General features: G+C 35.4%; 1 protein-coding gene across 1 annotated transcript in view; it reads left to right on the top strand.

Moving 5' to 3' along the window:
* Positions 1-22,432, top strand: part of COG3 (component of oligomeric golgi complex 3) — a 72,131-nt gene that overhangs the window by 14,729 nt on the left and 34,970 nt on the right. Inside the window, exons 6-13 of the mRNA XM_008706835.2 lie at positions 289-381; positions 1,101-1,226; positions 2,731-2,811; positions 11,970-12,013; positions 12,481-12,607; positions 13,053-13,144; positions 14,239-14,378; positions 15,655-15,815. Of these exons, the coding sequence (XP_008705057.2) occupies positions 289-381; positions 1,101-1,226; positions 2,731-2,811; positions 11,970-12,013; positions 12,481-12,607; positions 13,053-13,144; positions 14,239-14,378; positions 15,655-15,815 (864 nt within the window). The remainder of the gene's footprint in view (positions 1-288; positions 382-1,100; positions 1,227-2,730; positions 2,812-11,969; positions 12,014-12,480; positions 12,608-13,052; positions 13,145-14,238; positions 14,379-15,654; positions 15,816-22,432) is intronic.

Below are 22,432 nucleotides of genomic sequence, written 5' to 3'. Positions count from 1 at the left end.
TAGTTAATATGTTATTTTAGTACAACATTGTATAATGGGGTAATATAAATATTTGTTAATTTATGAAGAGCCCATTAGGAATAAACCCAATTAAATCTGTATTTTTTTTGTCCTTTCTTTATTATTACACATGGGCTATATTTGAGGATATTTTGGTGATTTTTAAAATGTAAAGATATTAGTATGACTATGTTATAGCCTAATGGGAAATATGCTAATTCTAATACATAATTTTCAACTTTTGCCTGTATATTTTTTGTGAATTAAAATTTTTCTTTTTCCTTGAAGAAATTGAATTCTCCTACGTTGTCTGTTAATAGTGAAGGATTTATACCTATGCTGGCCAAGTTAGATGATTGTATAACATATATCTCATCACATGTAAGTCATGGTATTTCTGTATATTTTTAAGAAATCTTAACATCCCTATTGTATCATTTCTTATGCTATACAGTAATTATTTCTTCTGAAGGGAAAAATGTGTCTGTAATATACTTGAAGAAAGACTGTAGTAAATTCTTAGTTGTTGTCAGTAGTGATGTAAAAAAAAGTACTTTCAGTTGCTGAGACAACCCCTGGAATAGAAAGAGGTCTTCGTTGACACAGTTTTATCCCACCTAAAAGTATGTGTAATTTTTAGGCTGTTGACTTCCTGTTGTTTTAGATACTTCTTTGGAAACAAAAAGTGTTACTTGGGAAGAAATAAAGGAATAGGCCCTTTGATTTAATCACCCTCTTTCTATCCCCCAAGGATTTATAGCTGTATGGGTTTCCCCCACTACCTGAAAGTAGAATGTTCTATGAAACCTTTTGTAAGGCAATAATGGCATGAAGCGAAGAAGCTGTTACCATTTCAGAAAAGTGAAAATCCTTTTTGGATTTCTTTTGGTTAGTGAAAACAGGTACTATTGTAGGTCTTTTGTAAAAACCAAGTGGCATAAAGTGAACTTTTGGTTGGGCAGGTGCGAGGGAGTGACAGCCTGTATTTGTCTTTGCCAAGCTTATGATCTGTATAAGACCATTAAAGGACAGGTTTGTTTTCATAGTTTACTCTGCCTGTGTTTGTTTTCTCTTTGTAAATCTTTCCCTTTCCTTTATAGCCAAATTTTAAAGATTATCCTGTATATTTGCTGAAGTTTAAGCAATGTCTTTCTAAAGCTTTGCACCTTATGAAGACATACACTGTGAACACACTACAAAACCTCACAAATCAGTTATTAAAAAGGGTGAGTTAACTGGTGAAGTGTTTTTTCTTTTCTTTTTCTTTTTTTATTCATTTATCTTCCATAATCTAAGTGTGAGATTAGTAATTAGTAACTATAAAAACTTTTTTTTTACCTTTTGTTAAATAAGAATATGCATCAGCTTTACTTGTAATAGAAAAAAATGGCTGTATTATATCTGTCCATCAGAATCTTATTTTCAGAGAATATTTAATAGTGTGAGAAGTACTCAGTACTATATGGTAAATGATAAGATTTGAACTATTTGTCACTTAAAACATTTTCTTATCTAATTCATGAAAATATTGGAAGGAAATACACCAGAATGATAAAAGTGGTTCTGTTTTAGTGGTGGGATTACATATGATGGATACTTTGAATTTTTTGCTTTATGTATGACGGATAATTTTCTGTGTTTAGCAAATGTATTTTTATTGAGTGCCTTCTGAATGCTTGGCATTGTACTGGGAACCGTACAGTAGTGAGAAGGAGCCAGCAAATCCCCTGTGCTCTTGGAGCTTATATTCAGGAGAAGTAATCAGTGAAGAAGGAAACAAACAAATTGATCAATTACAGGTGGAGTGAGCAAGCTATGTGGAAATTGAGCACAGTGTTATGTTAGATATTAAGAGTAGAGCTAGCTAAGATGGTTATTGAACACATTTCTTTCATAAGAAAATAAAATCATAAAGATCATGCATTTTATTTTTTAAGCTCACTTTCTAAAGAACATGGAATGTCTTCTTGAACTTTCAGTTAAAAGCCACTGATTTTGGGGTTGCAGCTTACTGTTCACATTGCTCTTGGCTGATATGAAGTCCAGACTATAATTTTTCTGTTTTGTAAAATTTTTAATAAGTTTACAAACTTAATACCTAATCAGTACTAGCACCTACTGTGTACTAGTAGCTAGTGCTTTACTGTTGAGCTGCATAAAACCTTTATGAGTATATGTTTTTGGTTTTTTTAAAGATTTTATTTATTTATTTGAAAGAGAGAGCACAAGCAGGGGGAGCGGGAGAGGGAGAAGCGGGCTCCCCCTGAGCAGGGAGCCTGATGCAGGGCCATCCAGGACCCTAGGATTACGACCTGAGCCAAAGGCAGATGCTTAACCAGCTGAGCCACCCAGTCGCCCTTTATGAGTGTATGTTATCACCATTTAACAGATACACTGAATCTCAGAGAGGCCCAGTAATTTGGCCAATATCCTACTATTAGTAAGTGACTGAGTATGAATCTGAATTCAAGTCTGTTTAGTACCAAAGTTCATGTAACATAGTGTAAATTTTAATTATAAAGAGGAAGGAGATGACAGCTCCACGTAAATATTTCTCATTTGTAGCAATAATACTAATATGTAATCTCTCTTTGAGATTTTTCCCGCTAAGCTTTTTGTTGGTATATAGGACAAAGCAGTAGCTGTTTGAAATGGTTGGTGTCACATTTTCTGAATAATTATTTGTTTGCTAACTATCTTCCTATCCTCTCCTCCCCCATGTCTCTTTAGGATCCTTCATCTGTACCTAATGCAGACAATGCCTTCACATTATTTTATGTGAAATTTCGAGCTTCTGCTCCCAAAGTCAGAGTAAGTAGACTGACATAAATAGGATATTACTATGAACTTCATTTAGCCAGCCCTTTTGAAGCTCTACCGTATGTTAGGCCCTTTGCTTATACTAAATGAACACTAATGAAAGGTAGGCACTGTCCTTCCACATAACCTTCGTGATGTCTTGAGAGCACAGCGCAGAAAACACTTGGCTCTTCCTGTGATGCTCAGGGAAGGATTCTAGATGGAAGTGGTATTTGAGCTTAAAATGCTCAGTGGACTGGATGGAATTAATGAGGGTGTTTTATACAGAGAGAACAGGAGGTATAGGGATGGTTGTAGAGACACATATTTTGGGAGAACTTGTAACTTGTTATGATCAAAATACAGGACATTAATAGGGTGCAGTTGGGAAAAAAGACAGGAAAGATGGCAGGGATCCTTTCACAAGGGGTATCACGTGTCGTGCTAATTCAGGAAAAGTGGACAGCTAATGAAGTATTTTATTGTATATATTTATTTATTTTAAGGTTTAGTTAGAGCAAGCAAGTGAGGGGAGGGGTAGAGGGAGGCAGCATCTCTAGCAGATTCCCTGCTGAGTTCAGAGCTTGACATGGGGCTCGAATTAGTGAAGTATTTTAAACAGGAAAATGATTTGGTCACATCTACCAGTTCTTTCGATTAAGGATGCACTATGAAGAATGGATTATAGTGAAAAAGAGATTTGAGACAGGGAGGCCTGATTAACAAGGAAGATTTTGCAGTAGTCCATGGGAAATAGGGGTTGAGAAGGTGTTGGTAGTATAGTCTTGAGGTGGGGAACATGTGCCTTCTTTATTCTCCTTAGCACAGTGCCTGGTACATAAAGGAATGCACTAAATATTTATCTTGATTAAGTGATTGGAAATGGAGGGTGCAGAAAGTAGATATAAGTGTTAATATTTGCACATTTAATATATCCAAGATAAAGTTGACTGGAGCTGGTACATGTATCTTTTTTCTACTCATTGTGAAGATACTAGAAAGAGTAGTCTACTTTTGCTGCCTCTGACTCTTGCTATTTCCCTCTTGAGAGTCAGTTGAAGGATTTTTTTTTTAATTTAAATTTTAGTTAACATACAGTGCAGTGTTGGTTTCTGGAGTAGAATTCAGTGATTCATCACTTACGTACAACACAGTGCTCATCACAACAAGTGCCGTCTTTAATACCCATCCCCCATCTAGCTTTTCCCCCATCCACCTCCCTCCATCAACCCTCAGTTTGTTCTTAATCATTGAGTCTCTAATGGTGTGTTTCCCTCTTTCTTTTTTTCTCTTTTTCTGCTTCCCATATGTTCATCTTGTTTTCTTTCTTAAATTCCACATATGAGTGAGATTATAGGTATTTGTTTTTCTGTGACTGACTTATTTCACTTAGCATTATTTCACTCTAGCTCCATCCACGTCATTGCAAATGGCAAGATTTCATTTCTTTTGATGGCTAAGTAGTATTCCATTGTGTGTGTGTGTGTGTGTGTGTGTGTGTATGTGTGTGTGTATTCATTCATCATTTGGTGGACATTTAGGCTCTCTCCATAGTTTGGCTGTTGTTGATAATGCTGCTACAAACATCACAAAGGTGTGTACCCCTTTGAATCTATATTTTTGTATCCTTTGGGTAAGTACCTAGTAGTGCAATTCCTGGATTGGAGGGTAGTTCTATTTTTAAATTTTTTTTTAAGATGTTATTTATTTATTTGGCAGAGAGAGAGACAGCCAGTGAAGAGGGGACACAAGCAGGGGGAGTGGGAGAGGAAGAAGCAGGCTCATAGCGGAGGAGCCTGATGTGGGGCTCGATCCCATAACGCCGGGATCACGCCCTGAGCCGAAGGCAGAAGCTTAACTACTGAGCTGCCCAGGCACCCCTATTTTTATTTTTTGAGGAACTCCACACTGTTCTCTAGAGTGGCTGCACCAGTTTGCATTCCCACGAACAGTGTAAGAGGGTTCCCCTTTCTCCACATCCTCACCAACACCTGTTGTTTCTTCTGTTGTTAATTTTAGCCATTCTCACAGGTGCGAGGTGGTATCTCATCATGGTTTTGGTTTGTATTTCCCTCATGATGAGCGATGTTGAGCATCTTCTCATGTGTCTATTAGCCATCTGGATGTCTTCTTTGGAAAAGTGTCTGTTCATGTCTTCTGTCCATATCTTAACTGGATTATTATTATTGTTACTATTATTTTGGTTGTTGAGTTGGGTAAGTTCTTTATTGATTTTGGGACTAACCCTTTATCAGATATGTGGTTTGCAAATATCTTCTCCCATTCTGTAGGCTGCATTTTAGTTTTGTTGATTGTTTCCTTTGCTGTACAGAAGCTTTTTATCTTGATGAAGTCCCATTAGTTTATTTTTGCTTTTGTTTCTCTTGCCTCCAGAGACGTTTCTAGTAGGAAGTTTCTATGGCTGAGGTCAGAGAGGTTGTTGCCTGTGTTCTCTAGGATTTTGATGGTTTCCTGTCTCACATTTATGTCTTTCATCCATTTTGAATTTATTTTTGTGTATGGTGTAAGAAAGTGGTCCAGTTTCATTCTTCTGCATGTTGCTCTCCAGTTTTCCCAACACCATTTGTTGGAGAGACGGTCTTCTTTCCATTGGATATTCTTTCCTGCTTTGTTGAAGAGTAGTTGACCATATAGTTACGGAAACCGTTCTGGGTTCTCTATTCTGTTCCATTGATCTATGTGTCTGTTTTGTGCCAGTTCCATACTGTCTTGATGATTACAGCTTTGTAATGTAGCTGAAATCCGGAATCGTGATGCCTCCAGTTTTGTTTTTCAGAATTGCTTTGGCAATTTGGGGTCTTTTGTGGTTTCATACAAACTTTCAGATTGTTTGTTCTAGCTTTGTGCAAAATGCTGTTGGAATTTTGATAGGGATTGCATTAAATCTATAGATTCCTTTGGGTAGTAACGGCATTTTAACAATGTTTTTTTTTTTCTAATCCATGAGAATGGAATGCTTTTCCATTTCTTTGTGTCCTCTTCAATTTCTTTTGTGTTGTAGTTTTCAGAGTACAGATCTTTTAACTCTTTAGTTAGGGTTATTCCTAGGTATCTTACTGTTTTTGGTGCAGTTGCAAGTTGGAGTGATTTCTTGATTTCTTTTTCTGCTGTTTCATTATTGGTGTATAGAAATGCAACAGATTTCTGCACATTGATTTTATATCCTGCAACTTTGCTGAATTCATGTGTACCAGCAATTTTTTGGTGGAGTCTTTTGGGTTTTCTACACAGAGTATCATGTTTTCTGTAGATAGTGAAAGTTTGACTTCTTCCTTGCTGATTTGGATGCCTTTTATTTCTTTTTGTTGTCTGATTGCTGAGACTAAGACTTCCAGTACTATGTTAAATGGTAATGGTGAGAGTGGACATCCTTGTCTTGTTCCTTACCGTAGGGGAAAGGCTGTCAGTTTTTCCCCATTGAGGATGATATTAGCTGTGGGTCTTTCATATATGGCCTTTATGATGTGGAGGTATGTTCCATCTATCCCTGCTTTGTTGAAGTTTTTATCAGGAAAGGATGCTGTATTTTGTCAAATGCTTTTTCTGCTTCTGTTGACAGAATCATATGGTTCTTATCCTTTGTTTCATTTACGTGGTGTATCACATTGGTTCATTTGTGAGTATTGAACCACCCCTGTAGCCCAGGAGTAAATCCCACTTAATTGTGGTGAGTAGTTCTTTTAATGCACTGTTGAATTCGATTTGCTGGTATTTTACCGGAATTTTTTGCATCCATGTTCATCAGGGATATTGGGATCATCAGGGATATTCTCTTTTTTAGTGGCGTGTCTGGTTTTAGAATCACACTAATGCTGGCTTTGTAGAGTAAGTTTGGAAGTTTTCCTTCCATTTCTATTTTTTGGAACAGTTTGAGAAGAATATGTATTAGCTCTTCTTTAATAAAGCCTGATAGAATTCCCTTGGGAAGTCATCTGGACCAGGACTTTTGTTCGTTGGGAGATTTTTGATTACATTCAATTTCTTTGCTGGTTATGGGTCTGTTCTAATTTTCTGTTTCTTCCTGTTTCAGTTTTGGCAAGTTGTAAGTTTCTAGGAATTTGTCCATTTCTTCAGGTTGCCCAGTTTGTTGGCATATAATTTTTCATGGTATTCTCTTAAAATTGTATTTCTGTGGTATTGGTTGTGATTGCTTTCATTCATGATTTTATCTATTTGGGTCCTTTCTCTCTCTCTCTCTGATAAGTCTGACTAGGGATTTATCAATTTTCTTAATTAAGAACCAGCTCTTAGTTTTGTTCATCCATTCTGCTGTTTTCATTTGTTTGTTTCTATGAAATTGTTTATATCTGCTCCAGTCTTATTATTACCCTTCTTCTGCTGGCTTTAGGCTTTATTTACTGCTCCTTTTCTAGCTCCCTTATGTGTAAGGTTAGGTCGTGTATTTGAAACTTTTCTTGCTTCTTGAGATAGGCCTCTGTTGCAGTATACTTTCTGCTTAGGACTGCCTTTGCTGCATCCCAAAGGTTTTGGACTGTTGTGTTTTAATTTTCATTTGCCTCTGTGTACTTTTTTATTTCTTCTTTAATTTCCCAGGTCATGCATTCATTCTTTAGTAGGATGTTCTTTATCCTCCATGTATTTGAGGTCTTTCCAAATTTTTCCTTGTGGTTGACTTCACGTTTCGTAGCGTTGTGGTCTGAAAATATGCATGGTATAATCTCGATCTTTTTGTACTTGTTCAGGGCTGATTTGTGACCCAGTATGTAATTTGTTCTGGAGAATGTTCCATGTGTCCTTGAAAAGAATGTGTGTTCTGCTGCTTTAGGATGAAATGTTCTGAAAATATCTGTTAAGTCCATCTAGTCCAGTATGTCATTTAAAGACCTTGTTGCCTTGTTGATTTTCTGCTTAGATGATCCATTCATTGCTGTAAGTGGGGTGTTAAAGTCCCCTACTATTATTGTATTATTATCAAAGAGTTTCTTTATATTTATTATTAACTGATTTATATATTTGGGTGCTCCCAAGTTGGGGACATAAATATTTACAATTGTTAGATCTTCTTGATGGGTAGATCTCTTAATTATGATATAATGCCCTTTTTTTTTTTTTTAAAGATTTATTTATTTATTTATTTGACAGAGAGAGAGACAGCCAGCGAGAGAGGGAACACAAGCAGGGGGAATGGGAGAGGAAGAAGTAGGCTTCCAGCAGAGGAGCCTGATGTGGGGCTCAATCCCAGAACACCGGGATCACGCCCTGAGCTGAAGGCAGACGCTTAATGACTGAGCCACGCAGGCGGATATAATGCCCTTCTTTATCTCTCGTTATAGTTTTTGTTTTAAAATCTAGTTTGTTTGTTGTAAGTATGGCTACTCTGGCTTTCTTTTGATGCCCATTAGAAGGGATAGATGGTTCTCCATCCGCCCACTTTCAAACTGCAGGTGTCGTTAGGTCTAAATGAGTCTCTTGGAGGCAGTAAATAGATAGGTCTTGTTTTTTTACCCATTCTGATACTCTGTGTCTTTTCATTAGAGCATTTAGTCCATTTACATTCAGAGTGATTATTTTTTATTTTTATTTTTAGTTTTGTCTTACTTATCTGTATTGACTGAATCCCTGGCCGTGAGCCCTATTTCCTATTCTTTCTTTTGGGGTGAATTTCTCCATCTTGTTATTTTGTCCAGAAAAGAAGGGAAAAAAACCCCCCAAAATAAACAAAAAACCCAAAAAACCAAATAAACTAAATCCTGGGTGTATTTTGGTCTGCTTGTTAAAAGAATTTATGTCCCAAAATAAAAAAAAGAAAGAAAGAAAATGGAAAATAAACAAAAAATTAAAAAATTAATAATAAAAAATAAAGAATTGAAAAAATAAGAAAATAAATAAAAAAATAAGAATAAAAAATAAAGAATAAAATTAAAAAAGATTGAAAAAATAAGAAAATAAATGAAAAAATAAGAATAAAAAATAAAGAATAAAATTAAAAAAGAAGCTAGATTCTTTTTCCCCAAGAGCTGAAGCTTTGCAGCCCTCTATGATTAGACTTGGTGCAAGTGAGTTGTTTGTGTTTGTCTTCTGGGGGAGGGGCCTGCTGCCCTGATTCTCAGGCCGACTTGTTTCAGTGGAAATGTGCCTCCGGGGTGCAGGAGTTTGGGGCTTGGTGTATGCTGCTCGGACCTCCACTAGGTGGTGCTGTTTTGCTCCCTGAAGGCTTTCATCACTGACCCCCCAGGATGGATATGGTGGTGCCCTGTTCTTAGCTGAAAGTTTGTGCCCCTCCTCTTCAGTGAGCCTTCACAGAAGAGCAATCAGTCACCACTCTTTGTTCTCAGTTCAATCTGAACCCGTTGTTCACTGTGCCTGTGTCTGAATTTTTTTATCTCAGGGGCACGACTGAGTTTCAAAACTCCAAAATTTTAGGAACTCCCCTGGTGCAGACCTGTGCTATTCCTCCCGGGGAGGGTCTTGCCCCAGTTTTGTCATTTGCTGACAGGTCCCAGGAGAGTGGTCACATGACTGCGCAATTTATGTCAAAACAGAGTAGAAAACTGATACCAAGACCTGCTGCTCTCAGCTGGTTTCTACGCTCCTATGCCTGGGAACAGTGGCACCACCCCTTCTTCTTGTGACCCAGGGGATCCTCAGACCAAGATGTCACTCCTGGGCTTCTGCCCACTTTGCCACCTGAGCACCCTGAAGCCAGGCACGTCCCCCATGGTAGAGGACTTCTGAAAGTTTAGATTCGTGCTCTGCTGCTTCCAATACTCTACAGTAGGCTCGGTAAGCAGGCCTCCCTCCCTGCCTCCTTACCAATAGTTATATCTCCTCCAGGTCAACTCTCTGCACCTGCTACCTTCCAAAGGTTGGTTGCTTTTCTGTTTGTAGATTTGCAGTTTTTGTTCTCTCAGACTTCCAGTTGATTTCTTGGGCTTTCAGAATGACTTGATAACTATCTAGCTGTGTTTGAGGGTCAGGACAAGCATAGGGTCTCCCTACTCCTCTGCCAACCTAACTCCTCCCTCAGTTTTTTGTTTTTTTGAAATAAGAGAAACTTGGTCTTATTCGTAGAAGATATAGGAGAAGAGTGGTTCACTGATGGTATAAGGTTTAGATTGTGCCTGATTGGTTGCTTTTGCTTTGTAGTCAAATACCAGTGGTAAAAATTGGGTTAGAAAAGAAATGGTATAGTTACTTAAGTGTGATATAGCTCAGTGTGGTAGGTGAATATAAAATGATTATATAATTATCAGTGGCTTTCCTACATGCCATTTACCAATGGTAGCCAATTAATATATGTGATGGAGTCCTATTTATATTAGTGACAGATAGCATAAAATACTTAATTAGAAATAACTTTAATGGAAATACAAGGATGAAGAAAATGACAAAACTAGACAGAAAATTATAAGAGATTGAACAAATGATAAGTTTCTCTTGTTCCTGGTCAAGGAGACCTAATTTTTTATTTATTTATTTTTTAAAGGTTTTATTTATTTATTTGTCAGAGAGAGAGAGTGCACAGGCAGGGGGAGCAGCAGGCAGAGGGAGAAACAGGCTCTCTCCTGAGCAAGGAGCCTGATGCAGGGTTTGATCCCAGGACCCTTGGATCGTGACCTGAGCTGAAGGCAAATGCTTAACTGACTGAGCCCATCCAGGCATCCTGAGACTTAATTTTTTAAATGTCAGTTCCCCCTAATATAATTTATTGGTCAAATAGAATCTTAACAAAAATTCCAATGGAATTTCTTTTTTGGATGATGTTAAAATTTGTCTGGTATACTAAATAAGCAATACTGATTTGTACAAGTAAATTTGAAAAATACATTGATACTGATTCAATAATTCTTTGATGGATCATTGGAATGAGAAATTCTAGAACTTAATATGTAAAGAAATCAATCTTCTCAAATCAGAGAGGAAGGGTTAGAGTTTTCTACATAGTATTGGGAAGATTTGCTAAGTATTTGGGGAAATTAAAGTAAGCTCTTCACTTTATAACATTACCAAAATACATTCCAAGTGAACTAAAGAGTTAAATGTAAAAATAAGCAGGAAAAGAAAAAAACCACCTAGCAGAAATTATTGGGAAAAAATTACAGAGAAGATTCAGGATATAAAAATTACATTTTCTGAATTTTAAACAGCCAAAGAAAAGCAGAAAGTAGCATGTTGCAACAGATAAGTGAGAAGGTTAATATTTTTAATATACTTAGAGTGCTTCTAACTCAAGATAAATATCTGATAAATAAATGACCAGATTACGCGAAGCAAATGCAAATGGTTCATTAAATATGAGTGCATCTGTAGCCTCAGTGGAGAATACGTGCAGTTTAAGGTTAGATGGCATTTTTTTTGGCAAGACAATGGCCGATTAAGGTCTAGCAGTCCGTGCTTTTGAGAATTTGATGAGGCAGACAATACTGCTGATAGAGATGTAAATCAATTTTCTTTCTCAAAAAACATTTTAGGAGAATGGAGCAAAAGCCCCTTTAAGTATTTAAAGTGTTGGGGGTCCCCAGCTGGGAAGTAGGTACTGCTGTTATACCTGCTTTATGTGGTAGGAAGTGGAAACTCAGAGAAGTGAGCCTGATCTCCTGGGCTCACACAGCTTCTGGGGAACTGGCACCCAGACCCTCTAGTTTCACTCTAGCCTCAGAGCTCCTAACCTCTGGACTTTTCTCCTCAGGAAACAATCTAGATGTCTAACATAATATTTGACTTATGGTACATTTGCCCAAGGGGATAGTATGTGGCTGTTTAAAATAATGTTTTTAATAATAATAATAATAATAATAATAATAATAATAATAATAATAATTATTCATTGAGTGTTTACTAGGTGCCAGGTACTACGCTAAGGCTTTCCATTGGTTTTCTTCTGATGTTGAGTAGGATGATGTTTTGAAATGTAATTTTTTGAAAGCAGATTACATGTCGAATGTATAATATAATTCCAGGTTTTTAAAAAAAAAAATATATAGTAACTATAGTGTGTATATACAAAAACCTGAAAGAATATTCTAAAATATTAGTTGTGGTTATCTTGTGGTATTATAGGTGATTTTTATATTTCAGCTTTTTTGTATTTACAGATTTTCTAACATTAGCATATATTAGTTAAAATCAGAAAGTAATTGAAAGTATAACTGAAACAGATGTATTTTTAATATATTTTTATCTTGCAGACTCTTATTGAGCAAATAGAACAGAGATCTGAAAAAATACCTGAGTGAGTACCTGGAAGTTCTTCAAATTACCATCTTCTTGACGTGCTATTTTTCCAAATCTGTTATGTTTTCTGATATTTTCTGAGCAATTACTTTCCATACTATGCAAGTGTTTCCTTGTAGCACATAACTTATTTTGGGCAAGGGTTGTAGACCTGACTTTGAGTTTGCAAGGCATCTCTTTTGCCCATAGCAGGATTTGCTTTTAATTTCAAAGATGTAAGATCTTTCTCTACTCTTGGGAGATAAATCTTTCTTTAAAAGAATAAAAATTATAACTTTTGAACTACAGTTCATTATGGTTTTTTTTTTCCCCATACATCAATATTTCTAGTATTTAATGTGGGCAAATGAGAGGTGACCTTATTGCTTTAGAGCTTTTGAAATCTCTTCTAGGATTTAAGATCAGGTTTAATTTACGTGTCTGAAATCAGAAGTTTGTACTCCAGTCTCATTTGCTTTTCATCAGATACCAGCAACTGCTAAATGACATCCATCAGTGTTACCTTGACCAGCGGGAGCTCCTTTTGGGCCCTAGCATCACTTGTACTGTAACAGAGTTAACCAGCCAGAATAATAGAGATCATTGTGCCTTGGTAAGCTTCTGCTAGTTTTGATTGATGTTAAACCTTCCTCTGAAATTTTTTGATGTTCTAGAAGCTATACTTGGGTAAATAAGTTTTGGATTCCATATCAACAAGCTTAAAAGATTTTTCTTCATTTATGAGAAATCTAATTTAGTAATTAGAATTCAGCTTGTCAAAATATTCTCATTTTGATCTATTTTTGAAGAATGAAGTTTCACAAACAAGTATTACTCCTTGAAAGATGAAGTTTCAGTTTGTGGATTTATATTGACGATTTACTTTAGCTTTTGCTGAAGTGCTTTTTTTCTTTTTTTTTAGCAATTTTAATTCATGTGCATGATCTATTTTAATATATGTGCATAATCTCAGTGCAGATAATATATTTGCTTTAGTCATAAATGCTGGAATCATTGTGTGTCTTTAACTGTAGGTAATGTGTGTTTATTTCCTGCAGATTCGCAGTGGCTGTGCCTTTATGGTCCATGTATGCCAGGATGAGCACCAGCTTTACAATGAATTTTTCACAAAGCCAACGTCAAAATTAGAGTAGGTGGTATACAAACTCTGACTCTTGTTTTTAAGATTTAATTTGCTAATGACCATCATGGCTTATCATATAGTAAAGGACTATTTTAAAGTCAACTGCAGAGTGTTTTAACTATTGTGAGTATGTGAACAGAATATTCTTGGATGGGACAGTGGTTATTTTAAAATAAATGTGCAATTTAAAGGCCAACATGCTTTTATATTATTTATAATGTATCTATGGAGACAATATGGTATGATAGTAAGAAGCCTATATTGGGAACTAAGTCTTGGCAATCTGTATCCCTTTATCTCCACTGAGTATAATAATTCCTTATAGTTAAAAAATTCTGTGGTTCTGACTATTGAAAGACACTTAAAAATACAGACACTATTTAGTACCTTTTCCTTATTTTTCTCAAAGTGTCTTTCAGCTCCTGTGTTAGTCACTTTTGGTTTCTTGATATTGGTGATTTTGACTCTTACAAAGATTCCAGGATTATGACTTTTGTAATGAGGAAGAGACAAATGTATCTTATAGTTTTCATTAGGTTGATCACTTTTGATGAAATGCTATATATAGAAGAGTACTATTGACAGTATGAAGAATATAGACAACTTAAGTTTTTCCTTTCAAATGTTTAAAATTGTCAGAAATACTTGTATATCCAAGTACGTTGAGTTTTGTTTATCTAAATTCAAGTATTCAAGAATTTTTAATTCATCTGTCCTAGGGAAAATGTTACATTTGATTCATAAATGATGTAGAATATAAAAGGATAATTAAATCGACCGAAATATTTGTTATTGTGTTTAAAAGGACATATATAAAGTATTGCTGAAATAAATAAAGTTGTAGTAAATTGACATTTGGCCAGGGACAGCTACTTTGGAGTGACTGCTGAAGACTGTTTACGGATTTTGAGCTTTTAAAGCAAAGAAAAATCTACAGTATTATTTTCACCTTTTGACTTCTCTTTATATAATGTTCCCATGCACTATTTTCCAGTAGATTTTTATTTTTATTGGCTAGAAGAAATCAGTGATGCCTTTTAAACTATTAGAAAATCCCGAAAAGATTACTACTTACAACCATGTTTTATTCTTCATTTTAGTGAACTTTTGGAGAAACTCTGTGTGTCATTGTATGATGTCTTCAGGCCATTGATCATTCATGTTATTCACTTAGAGACCCTATCGGAACTTTGTGGGATTCTTAAAAATGAGGTGCTTGAAGATCATGTACAGAACAATGGTAAATGATAATTACAAATGATAATTTCAAAAGTCTTTTTAATTATATCTGTGGCTCAATGAATTTGAAAAGCCCCTGTTCTCTACCCTACACACCTATATAAATTTATTATTTTTATAGCCTGGGTTGATGCCTTGTCCCTTTTAAAATCAAGATACACCTTATTTTTTGACTAAAGGTACAAATAAAATGGGGAAAGAATTTTAAAATCTGGGCAAAATTAGTAATAAAATAATTATAGTTAACTTTTCATTTTGGCATCTGAAATCCAGAGAGAACTGTCTGTTTTGGGTTAGACATTTCTTAATACATTCTTACCAAAATACCTAAAGTCATTGACTATATTGCAAACTCTTGATTTAAAAACAGGCATTATTTTAGCATACATATATAACAATGACTTATCTTTTTTGAATTATAATTCTCTGGAAAACTCTAACCATCTGATACAGTCTTTAATATTTGATTTGATTATCATAGAAAACATGACTTAAGTAACTTAAAAAAAACCCCTTCAAGTAATTATTTTACTGGCAGAAATTACTCTTCTAACTTTGACTTTCCTTAGGAGACGCTATAGGTTTGTTAATGCATCCAAATTTTCTTATTCTGCTGAATTTAGTTCATTCTAAGATTTGTATTTTCTTACATATTAATTAAATTAGTTTTTCTGAATTAAATTAGTTTGAAGGTTTATGTTATTATGTAGTGTTTCCAACTCCCCAGCCCTTGAAAAGCTGTTACGGAAATAATGGTTTGCCTTAACACTGATGGCATCCTAGGAATGCAGAAATTCTTATAAACTCATATTTCATCTTAGGTTTTTACTCATTTTTCCTTATGGAAGCCTTAACAAGTCATTTAATATCTGTGGGGGTCAATTTATTTGTAAAACTGGAATGAGAACTCAACTAATAAGCTGCCCTAGCTGTCTCTCAGGATTGGTCTGAAGCTGAATGAGATAATTTTTAAGAAGCACAAAACACTTTAAAATTCAGACTTTATTATTCATGTTAAAATAGAAATAATATCACAGAGTCTCAGAAAGAAGGTATGAGGGCAAATTTATTTCCCAATTTTAAATTTGAGGAAATCGAAAGACATTTATTAAATTTTTCTGAGGTCATTGAATCATACTGAAATAGACTGCAACCACAGTCCCTGAGGCAAAAATACTTCCTACTACTACTACTGGAGACTTGAGTAATATTTTTGCTTGTTTAAAGAAAGTATTTTTCTAAATATAAAGGAATGGATGATTACACTTTTTTATCAGCTGAACAACTGGGAGCATTTGCAGCTGGAGTAAAGCAGATGTTAGAAGATGTACAAGAACGCCTTGTCTATAGAACCCACATCTACATTCAGACAGACATCACGGGGTACAAACCTGCTCCCGGAGATCTGGCGTATCCTGATAAATTGGTGATGATGGAGGTAGGGTTCCCTTATGTGATCTTGGTCTCTTTCTCAGCCCCATATACCTTTTGGATGTTTGGTACTAGTGAAAATAGGATGTTTCTTTTTAATTCTCATTCAAGATGTAAAATTGAGATAAACTTGCCATAAGGTCATAGGAAATAAAATTTTAAAAAATTGAACAAAATGATCTTTTAGGTTTTTCCTTCAAGTTATATTTTATAATTCATTTCCCTCCCCTTTTCTAGGAAATATGTGTTCTCAGTTTTTTTTTTAAAGATTTATTTCCTTTAGAGAGAGAATGTGTGCTTGTGCATGAGCATGGGGAGGGGCAGAGGGAGAGGGAGAAATCTCAAGCAGACTCCCTCCTGAGCATGGAGCCTGACATGTGGCTTGATCCCACAACCCTGAGACCACAACCTGAGCTGGAATCCAGAGTCGGACACCTAACTGACTGAGCCACCCAGGTGTCCTGCGTTCTCAATTTTTAAATTGAATTTGTGCTTCCTGTGATTTCTCTTTTTTAAAATAAATGGCATAGAAGAAGGTTGATGACATAGGAGCCACCATAGTTGATTGTCACATAACCATGTGTCATGCTGTCTCATAAAAACCCTGCAGGCCATCTCCTCAAGATTCTACAGTACCGACGTCCAGGTTATGGTTTGAAGAGTTAGATTTACCTCACTGATCATTTATCTCACTGATTCAGTTACATACGAACCTTTCTTTTCTTTGAGTGCTGGATAGAGTTTAAATGATGCTGAGGATAGTAGTGCTAACCCAGAATTAGAACCTAGACCTTTTTTTTCTTTTTAAGTAGGCTCCATGCCCATTGTGGAGCTCAACCTGGGGCTTGAATTCATAACCCTGAGATCAAGACCTGAGCTCACATCAAGAGTCAGACTCTTAGCTACCCAGGCACCCCGGAACCTAGAACTTTTTTAATGGAAGTTTCAAATACAAGCAAAAGGTAGAATAGCATAATGAACTCTTACATATCATTACCGCAGTTTCCACATGGCCAATGTTATTTCACTTAGAGCTCCATTACTCCCTTCCACACCATTAGTTATTTTGGAGCAAATTCTAAACATTTCATCAGTAAATACTTCAGTAGGTAGCTCTAAAAGGTAAGACACATTTTATTTTTTGCAGTGAAGTCTTTTTTTCCAGTTTTATTGAGAAGTGATTGACATATATCAGTATGTTTAAGGCATAGAGCATGATGATTTGATTTACATACATTGTAAAATGATTACCACAATAGGTTTAGTTAACATCCATCATCTCGTATAGATAACAATACGAAGAAAAGAAATTTCTTTTTGTGATGAACTCTTAGGATCTACCTCTGAACAACTTTCCTGTCTATATACAGTATTTATTGTTAACTATAGTCTTCATGTATATTACATTCCTAGTATATATCTTGTAACTGAAAGTTCATATTTTTGTGTTTTTTAAAAAATTTTTCTGGATTCACATATAAGTGAGATCATACAGTATTTGTCTTTCTCTGACTTATGTCACTTAGCATAATGTCTTCAGGGTCCATCCATGTTGTTGCAAATGGTAGAATTTCCTTGTTTTTTTTATGGCCAAATAATATTCCACTGTCTGTATAGACCACAGCTTCTGTATCCATTCATTCATTGGTGGACACTTAGGTTGTTTCTGTGTCTTAGCTATTGTGAGTGATGCTGCAGTGAACGTGGGGGTGCAGATATCCTTTTGAGTTAGTGTTTTCATTACCTTTGGATATATTCCCAGAAGTGGAATTGCTGGATCAGATGGTAGTTCTATTTTTAATTTTTTGAAGATCCTCCATACTGTTTTCCAGGCTACATCAATTTACAGTCCTGCTAATAGAGCACAAAGGTTCCCTTTTCTCCACATCCTTGCCAACACTTATCTTTTTTGTTTTTAAAAGATTTTATTTATTTATTTGTCAGAGAGAGAGAGAGCGCGTGTGCTTGCGCATGAGTGGAGGAGGGGCAGAGGGAGAAGCAGGCTTCTTGCTGCGCAGGGAGGCCAATGTGGGACTCCATCCCAGGACCCTGGGATCATGACCTGAGCTGAAGGCAGACGCATAACTGAGCCACCCAGGCTTCCCAACACTTGTTATCTCTGTCTGTTTGATAATAGCCATTCTAACAGGCATGAGATGGTAGCTTATTGTGGTTTGAATTGGCATTTCCCTGATGATTATTGTTACTGAGCATCTTTTCGTTACCTGTTGGCCATTTATATATCCTCTTCGGGAAAAAAGGTTGATTCAGGTCCTTCATCCGTTTTTAATTGGGTTATTTGGTTTTTATGCTATTGAGTTGTATGAGTTCTTTATACATTTTGGTATTAACTCCTTATCAGATATATGGCTTGCAAATATTTTTTCCCATTCTGTAAGTCATGTTTTCACTTTGTTGATGGTTTCTTTTGCTGTGCAGAAGCTTTTTAGTTTGATGGTAGTCCTACTTGTTTATTTTGGTAAGGGCACTTTTCATTTGAACACAACCGTGATATAGTTATCACACCTAAAAACATTATTATAGTTCCTTAATATCATCAAATATTCAGTTGAATCTGGAAGTTTTTCAGATTTACTATTGTTAGTGTTTTGTCCCACTTACTTTCTCTCTTTGTGTGTATGTTTTATTGCTGAACTTCTGAAAGTAAATTATAGATTTGTGGTACTTCACTTCTGAATACTTCAATTCTTACTCTCCTAAGAATAAAAACATTCTTCACAGAATCACATGCCATTTTTACATATATAAAAATTAACATTATTTCAACATATTATTTATATGCAGTACATATTCAGATTTCCTCAGTTGTCCTTCAACTATCTTTAAAACAGGATCAAAAAATTTAAAAAGTGGAATCCAGTCAAGGTTACTGTTTCTCCCTAGCAGTTTTTTGTTTTTTGTTTTTATGACACTGGCTTTTTTGAGGAGATCAAGCCAGTTTTGTTGTAGAATGTGCCACATTCTGGATTTGTCTGATTGTTTTCCTCATATTTAGATTCAGATTAAACTTTTTTTTTTTTGGCAAGAGTACTACACAGCTGATGTGTACTTACCTCATCACATCAGAGGCACATAATGTCAGGATGTTCCACAATTGGTTAAGGTAGTAATTGCTAATTTTCTTCATTATAAAAGTACATTCCCCTCTTTGTAATTAGTGAGTAGTGACGAAATGATACTTTGGGATTATGTGAGTTCCCCAGCATCTTTTTACCCAGTGGTTATTGCAACCTTTAATGATCTGTGCCTGAACCAGTTATTATGTTGGGAGTAGCAAATTTCATATCTGCCATTTTCATATCTGCTATTTCTTCTGCATTTATTAGTTGGTGTTCTGCTGTAAAGGATTAATTTCTCTTTCTCCCTCCCTTTTTCCTACCCCCCCCAACCCTTGTAGACTAATGGAATTTTTTAAAAAGTCATTATAATCTATTGCCATTATTCTTTTTAAAGCTCAGAATTGCCCCAGATTTGACTTGTGGAAGATGGCTTCTTTGTCCTTTAGATGGCTTCTGTGTCATTTTGACATGTCCCTATAATCTTTGAGGACTTCTTTCTTTTTTCTTAAACAGTTTTATTGAGTTATAGTTTATAAACCCCACAATTCACCCATTTAGAGTTTATAATTTAGTGGTTTTTAATATATTCATGGATAGGTGCAGCCATCACCACAGTCGGTTTTAGACCATTTTCAGTATCTCAGAAAGCAACCCTGTACGTTTAGCTATCACTCTCAGACCCCAGTCTGAGTCAGATATTAATTTCTGTCTATAGATTGCCCTGTTTTAAACATTTCATATGAATAGAATTAAATAACATGGTCTTTCGTGATGTATTTCACTTAGCATGTTTTCACAGTTCATCCAAGTTATGGCATGTATTAGCACTTCATTCCTTTTTCTGGCTGGATAATATGCCATCGTATGGATATATCACATTTTGTTTATTCTTTCGTCTGATGATGGACTCTTGGGTTGCTTCCACCTGTTGGGTGTTATAAATAATACTGCTACAGACATTCATGTACACGTTTTTGTGTAGACGTGTGTTTTCATTTCTCTGTATATGCCTAGGAGTGGAATTGCTGCATTGTATAATAACAGTGTCTTTAATCATTCGAGGAACAGCCAGATTGTTTCCAAAGTGGCTGTACCAGTTTACATTCTCACCAGCAGTGTATGAGGATTCTGATTTCTTCACCTACTTGCCAACTCTTGTTAGTATTTGACTTTTTGATTTCCGGCATCTAGTGAGTATGGAGTGGTATCTCATTGTGGTTTTGATTTGCATATTATCTTGCATCATTTATTATCCCAGCATTCTGTCCAGTTTTCCCAGCATCATTTGTCGAAAGGCTGTTCTTTCCTACTGGATAGTCTGGGCACCCGTGTTGAAGTCAGTTGCTCATAGATTTTTGGGTTTCTTTTTTTCTTTTCCCTCCCTCCCTTATTTTGATTTATTTATTTGAGAGAGAGAGAACATGAGTAGGGGAAGGAGCAGAGGGAGAGAGAACATCCTTAAGCAGACTCCCCACTGAGCTGACTTGGGGCTCAATCCCAGGACCCTGAGTTCATGACCTGAGCCGAAATCAAGAGTCAGATGCTCGAGTGACTGAAACAGCCAGGCACCCCTGGGTTTATTTCTGAACTCTCAGTTTTATTACATTGATCTTTATGTCTATTTTTATGTCAATGTCAGACTGATTTGATTATTGTTTTGTAATAAATTTTATAATCAGGAAGTATGAATTCTTATCTTTTCTTCCTTTTTAAGATTGTTCTGACTGTTCTTGGTCCCTTGCAATTCCTATGAATTTTAGAATCAGCTTGTCAGTTTCTACACGGAAGTTATCTGGGATTTGTTAGGGATTGTATTATATCTGTCAATCAATTTGGGGAGTATTGCCATCTTAACAATGTTAAGTCTTCCAATTCATGAACATGGGATATTTTGAAATTATTTAGATCTTTTTCAGTTTCTTTTAGTGATATTTTATAGTTTTCAGAGAATAAATTTTATACTTCTTTTGTTAAATTTATTCATAAGTATTTTATTCTTTATGAAGCTAATGTAAATGGAACTATTTTCTTAATTCTTTTTTTTTTGATTGTTCATTGCAAGTGTATAGAAATATATTTGATTTTTATATATTGATCTTATATCATTGTAACCTTGTTGGACAAGCTTATTCTAATAGATTTTAGTGGATTCCTTAGGATTTTCTATATATGTAGGTGTAAATTATGTATGTATGTACATAAGATGATGTTGTCTGCAAATAGAGATAGTTTTACTTCTTGATTTCCAATCTTAATGCCTTTTATATATCTCTCTTGCCTAATTTCCCTAGCTAGAACCTCCAATACAATGTTGAATAGAAATGATGAGATCATATATCCTTGTTTTATTCCTGATATTAAAGGGAAAGCATCTGGCCTTTCCCTTTTAGTATGATGTTAGCTGTGAGTTATTCATGTAATGCCCTTTATCAGGTTGAGGAAGTTCCCATCTATTCCTAGTTTGTTAAGTACTTTTATCTTGAAACAGTGTTGGTTTTTGTTAGATGCTTTTTCTGCATCTATTGGGATGATCTAGTGATTTTATTCTATTGATACGTTACATTAATTTTTGAAATTAAACCAACGTTACATTCCTGAGACAAATCCCATTTGTTGTGGTATATCAATCTTTTTATATGTTTCTGGATTCAGTTTGCTAGTATTTTGCTGAAGACTTATATCCATATTCATAAGAGATACTGGTAGGTAGTTCTCTTCTGTCTTGATATCATCTGGTTTTGATATCAGGGTAATACTGGCTTTATGAAGTGAGTTGGGAATTATTCCCTCCTCTTCTGCATTTTGGGAGAGTTTGTGAAGAATAGTAATTAATTCTTTAAATGTTTGATGGAATTCAGTGGCAAAGCAATCTGGGTCATAACATTTCTTTGTGGGTGTTTTTTTTTTATTATTCAATCTTTTCACTTGTTATAGGCCTATTCATATTAGCTCTTTCTTCTTGAGTCAGTTTCATTAGTTTGTATTTTTCTAGGAATTTTTCCATTTCATCTAAGTTACTACCTTTTTGGTGTATGTTCATTGTTGTTACATTTGTGTTTTTTATTTCTGTAAGGTTGGTATTACTGTTCCCTTTTTAAATGTGATTCTAGTAATTCGAGTCTTCTGTCTTTTTATCTTTGTCAAACTGGATTTCTTTGCTTTCTTGCACAAGATGATCCACGTACTCTTTGCCCTAGACGCGGAGTCACTTGTTTCTCCAAGAAGTTTTGGTTCCCTTAACAGGGAGGAGAGTGGTATTTAGAAACCAACATCTGAGTGTTAAGTGTTTTCATTGCTAGCAGTGGATGTCGTTGCTTCTAACCCCTTTTACAGAGCAGAGGTAGAAAAAAATGTAATTTTAAATATTATGAATTTGTACTGAAACCTCTTACTCAGATCCATTTCTATAGGATTCTTCCTTATTTCCCCCATTCCAAATTTGTATCTTTCTTCTCTCACAAAAGAAACCCTGGCTTCCAGTACCTTCTGTTTATTTACTCATTTGCTCCAAGTTATAACATACTTAAAAATAGTTTCAAAATTA

Source organism: Ursus maritimus, unplaced genomic scaffold (assembly GCF_017311325.1).
Source record: "Ursus maritimus isolate PB19 unplaced genomic scaffold, ASM1731132v1 scaffold_10, whole genome shotgun sequence".
Lineage (NCBI taxonomy): Eukaryota > Metazoa > Chordata > Mammalia > Carnivora > Ursidae > Ursus > Ursus maritimus.
The sequence above is the reverse complement of the archived record's forward strand: the minus strand, read 5'-3'. Positions and strand labels throughout refer to the sequence as shown.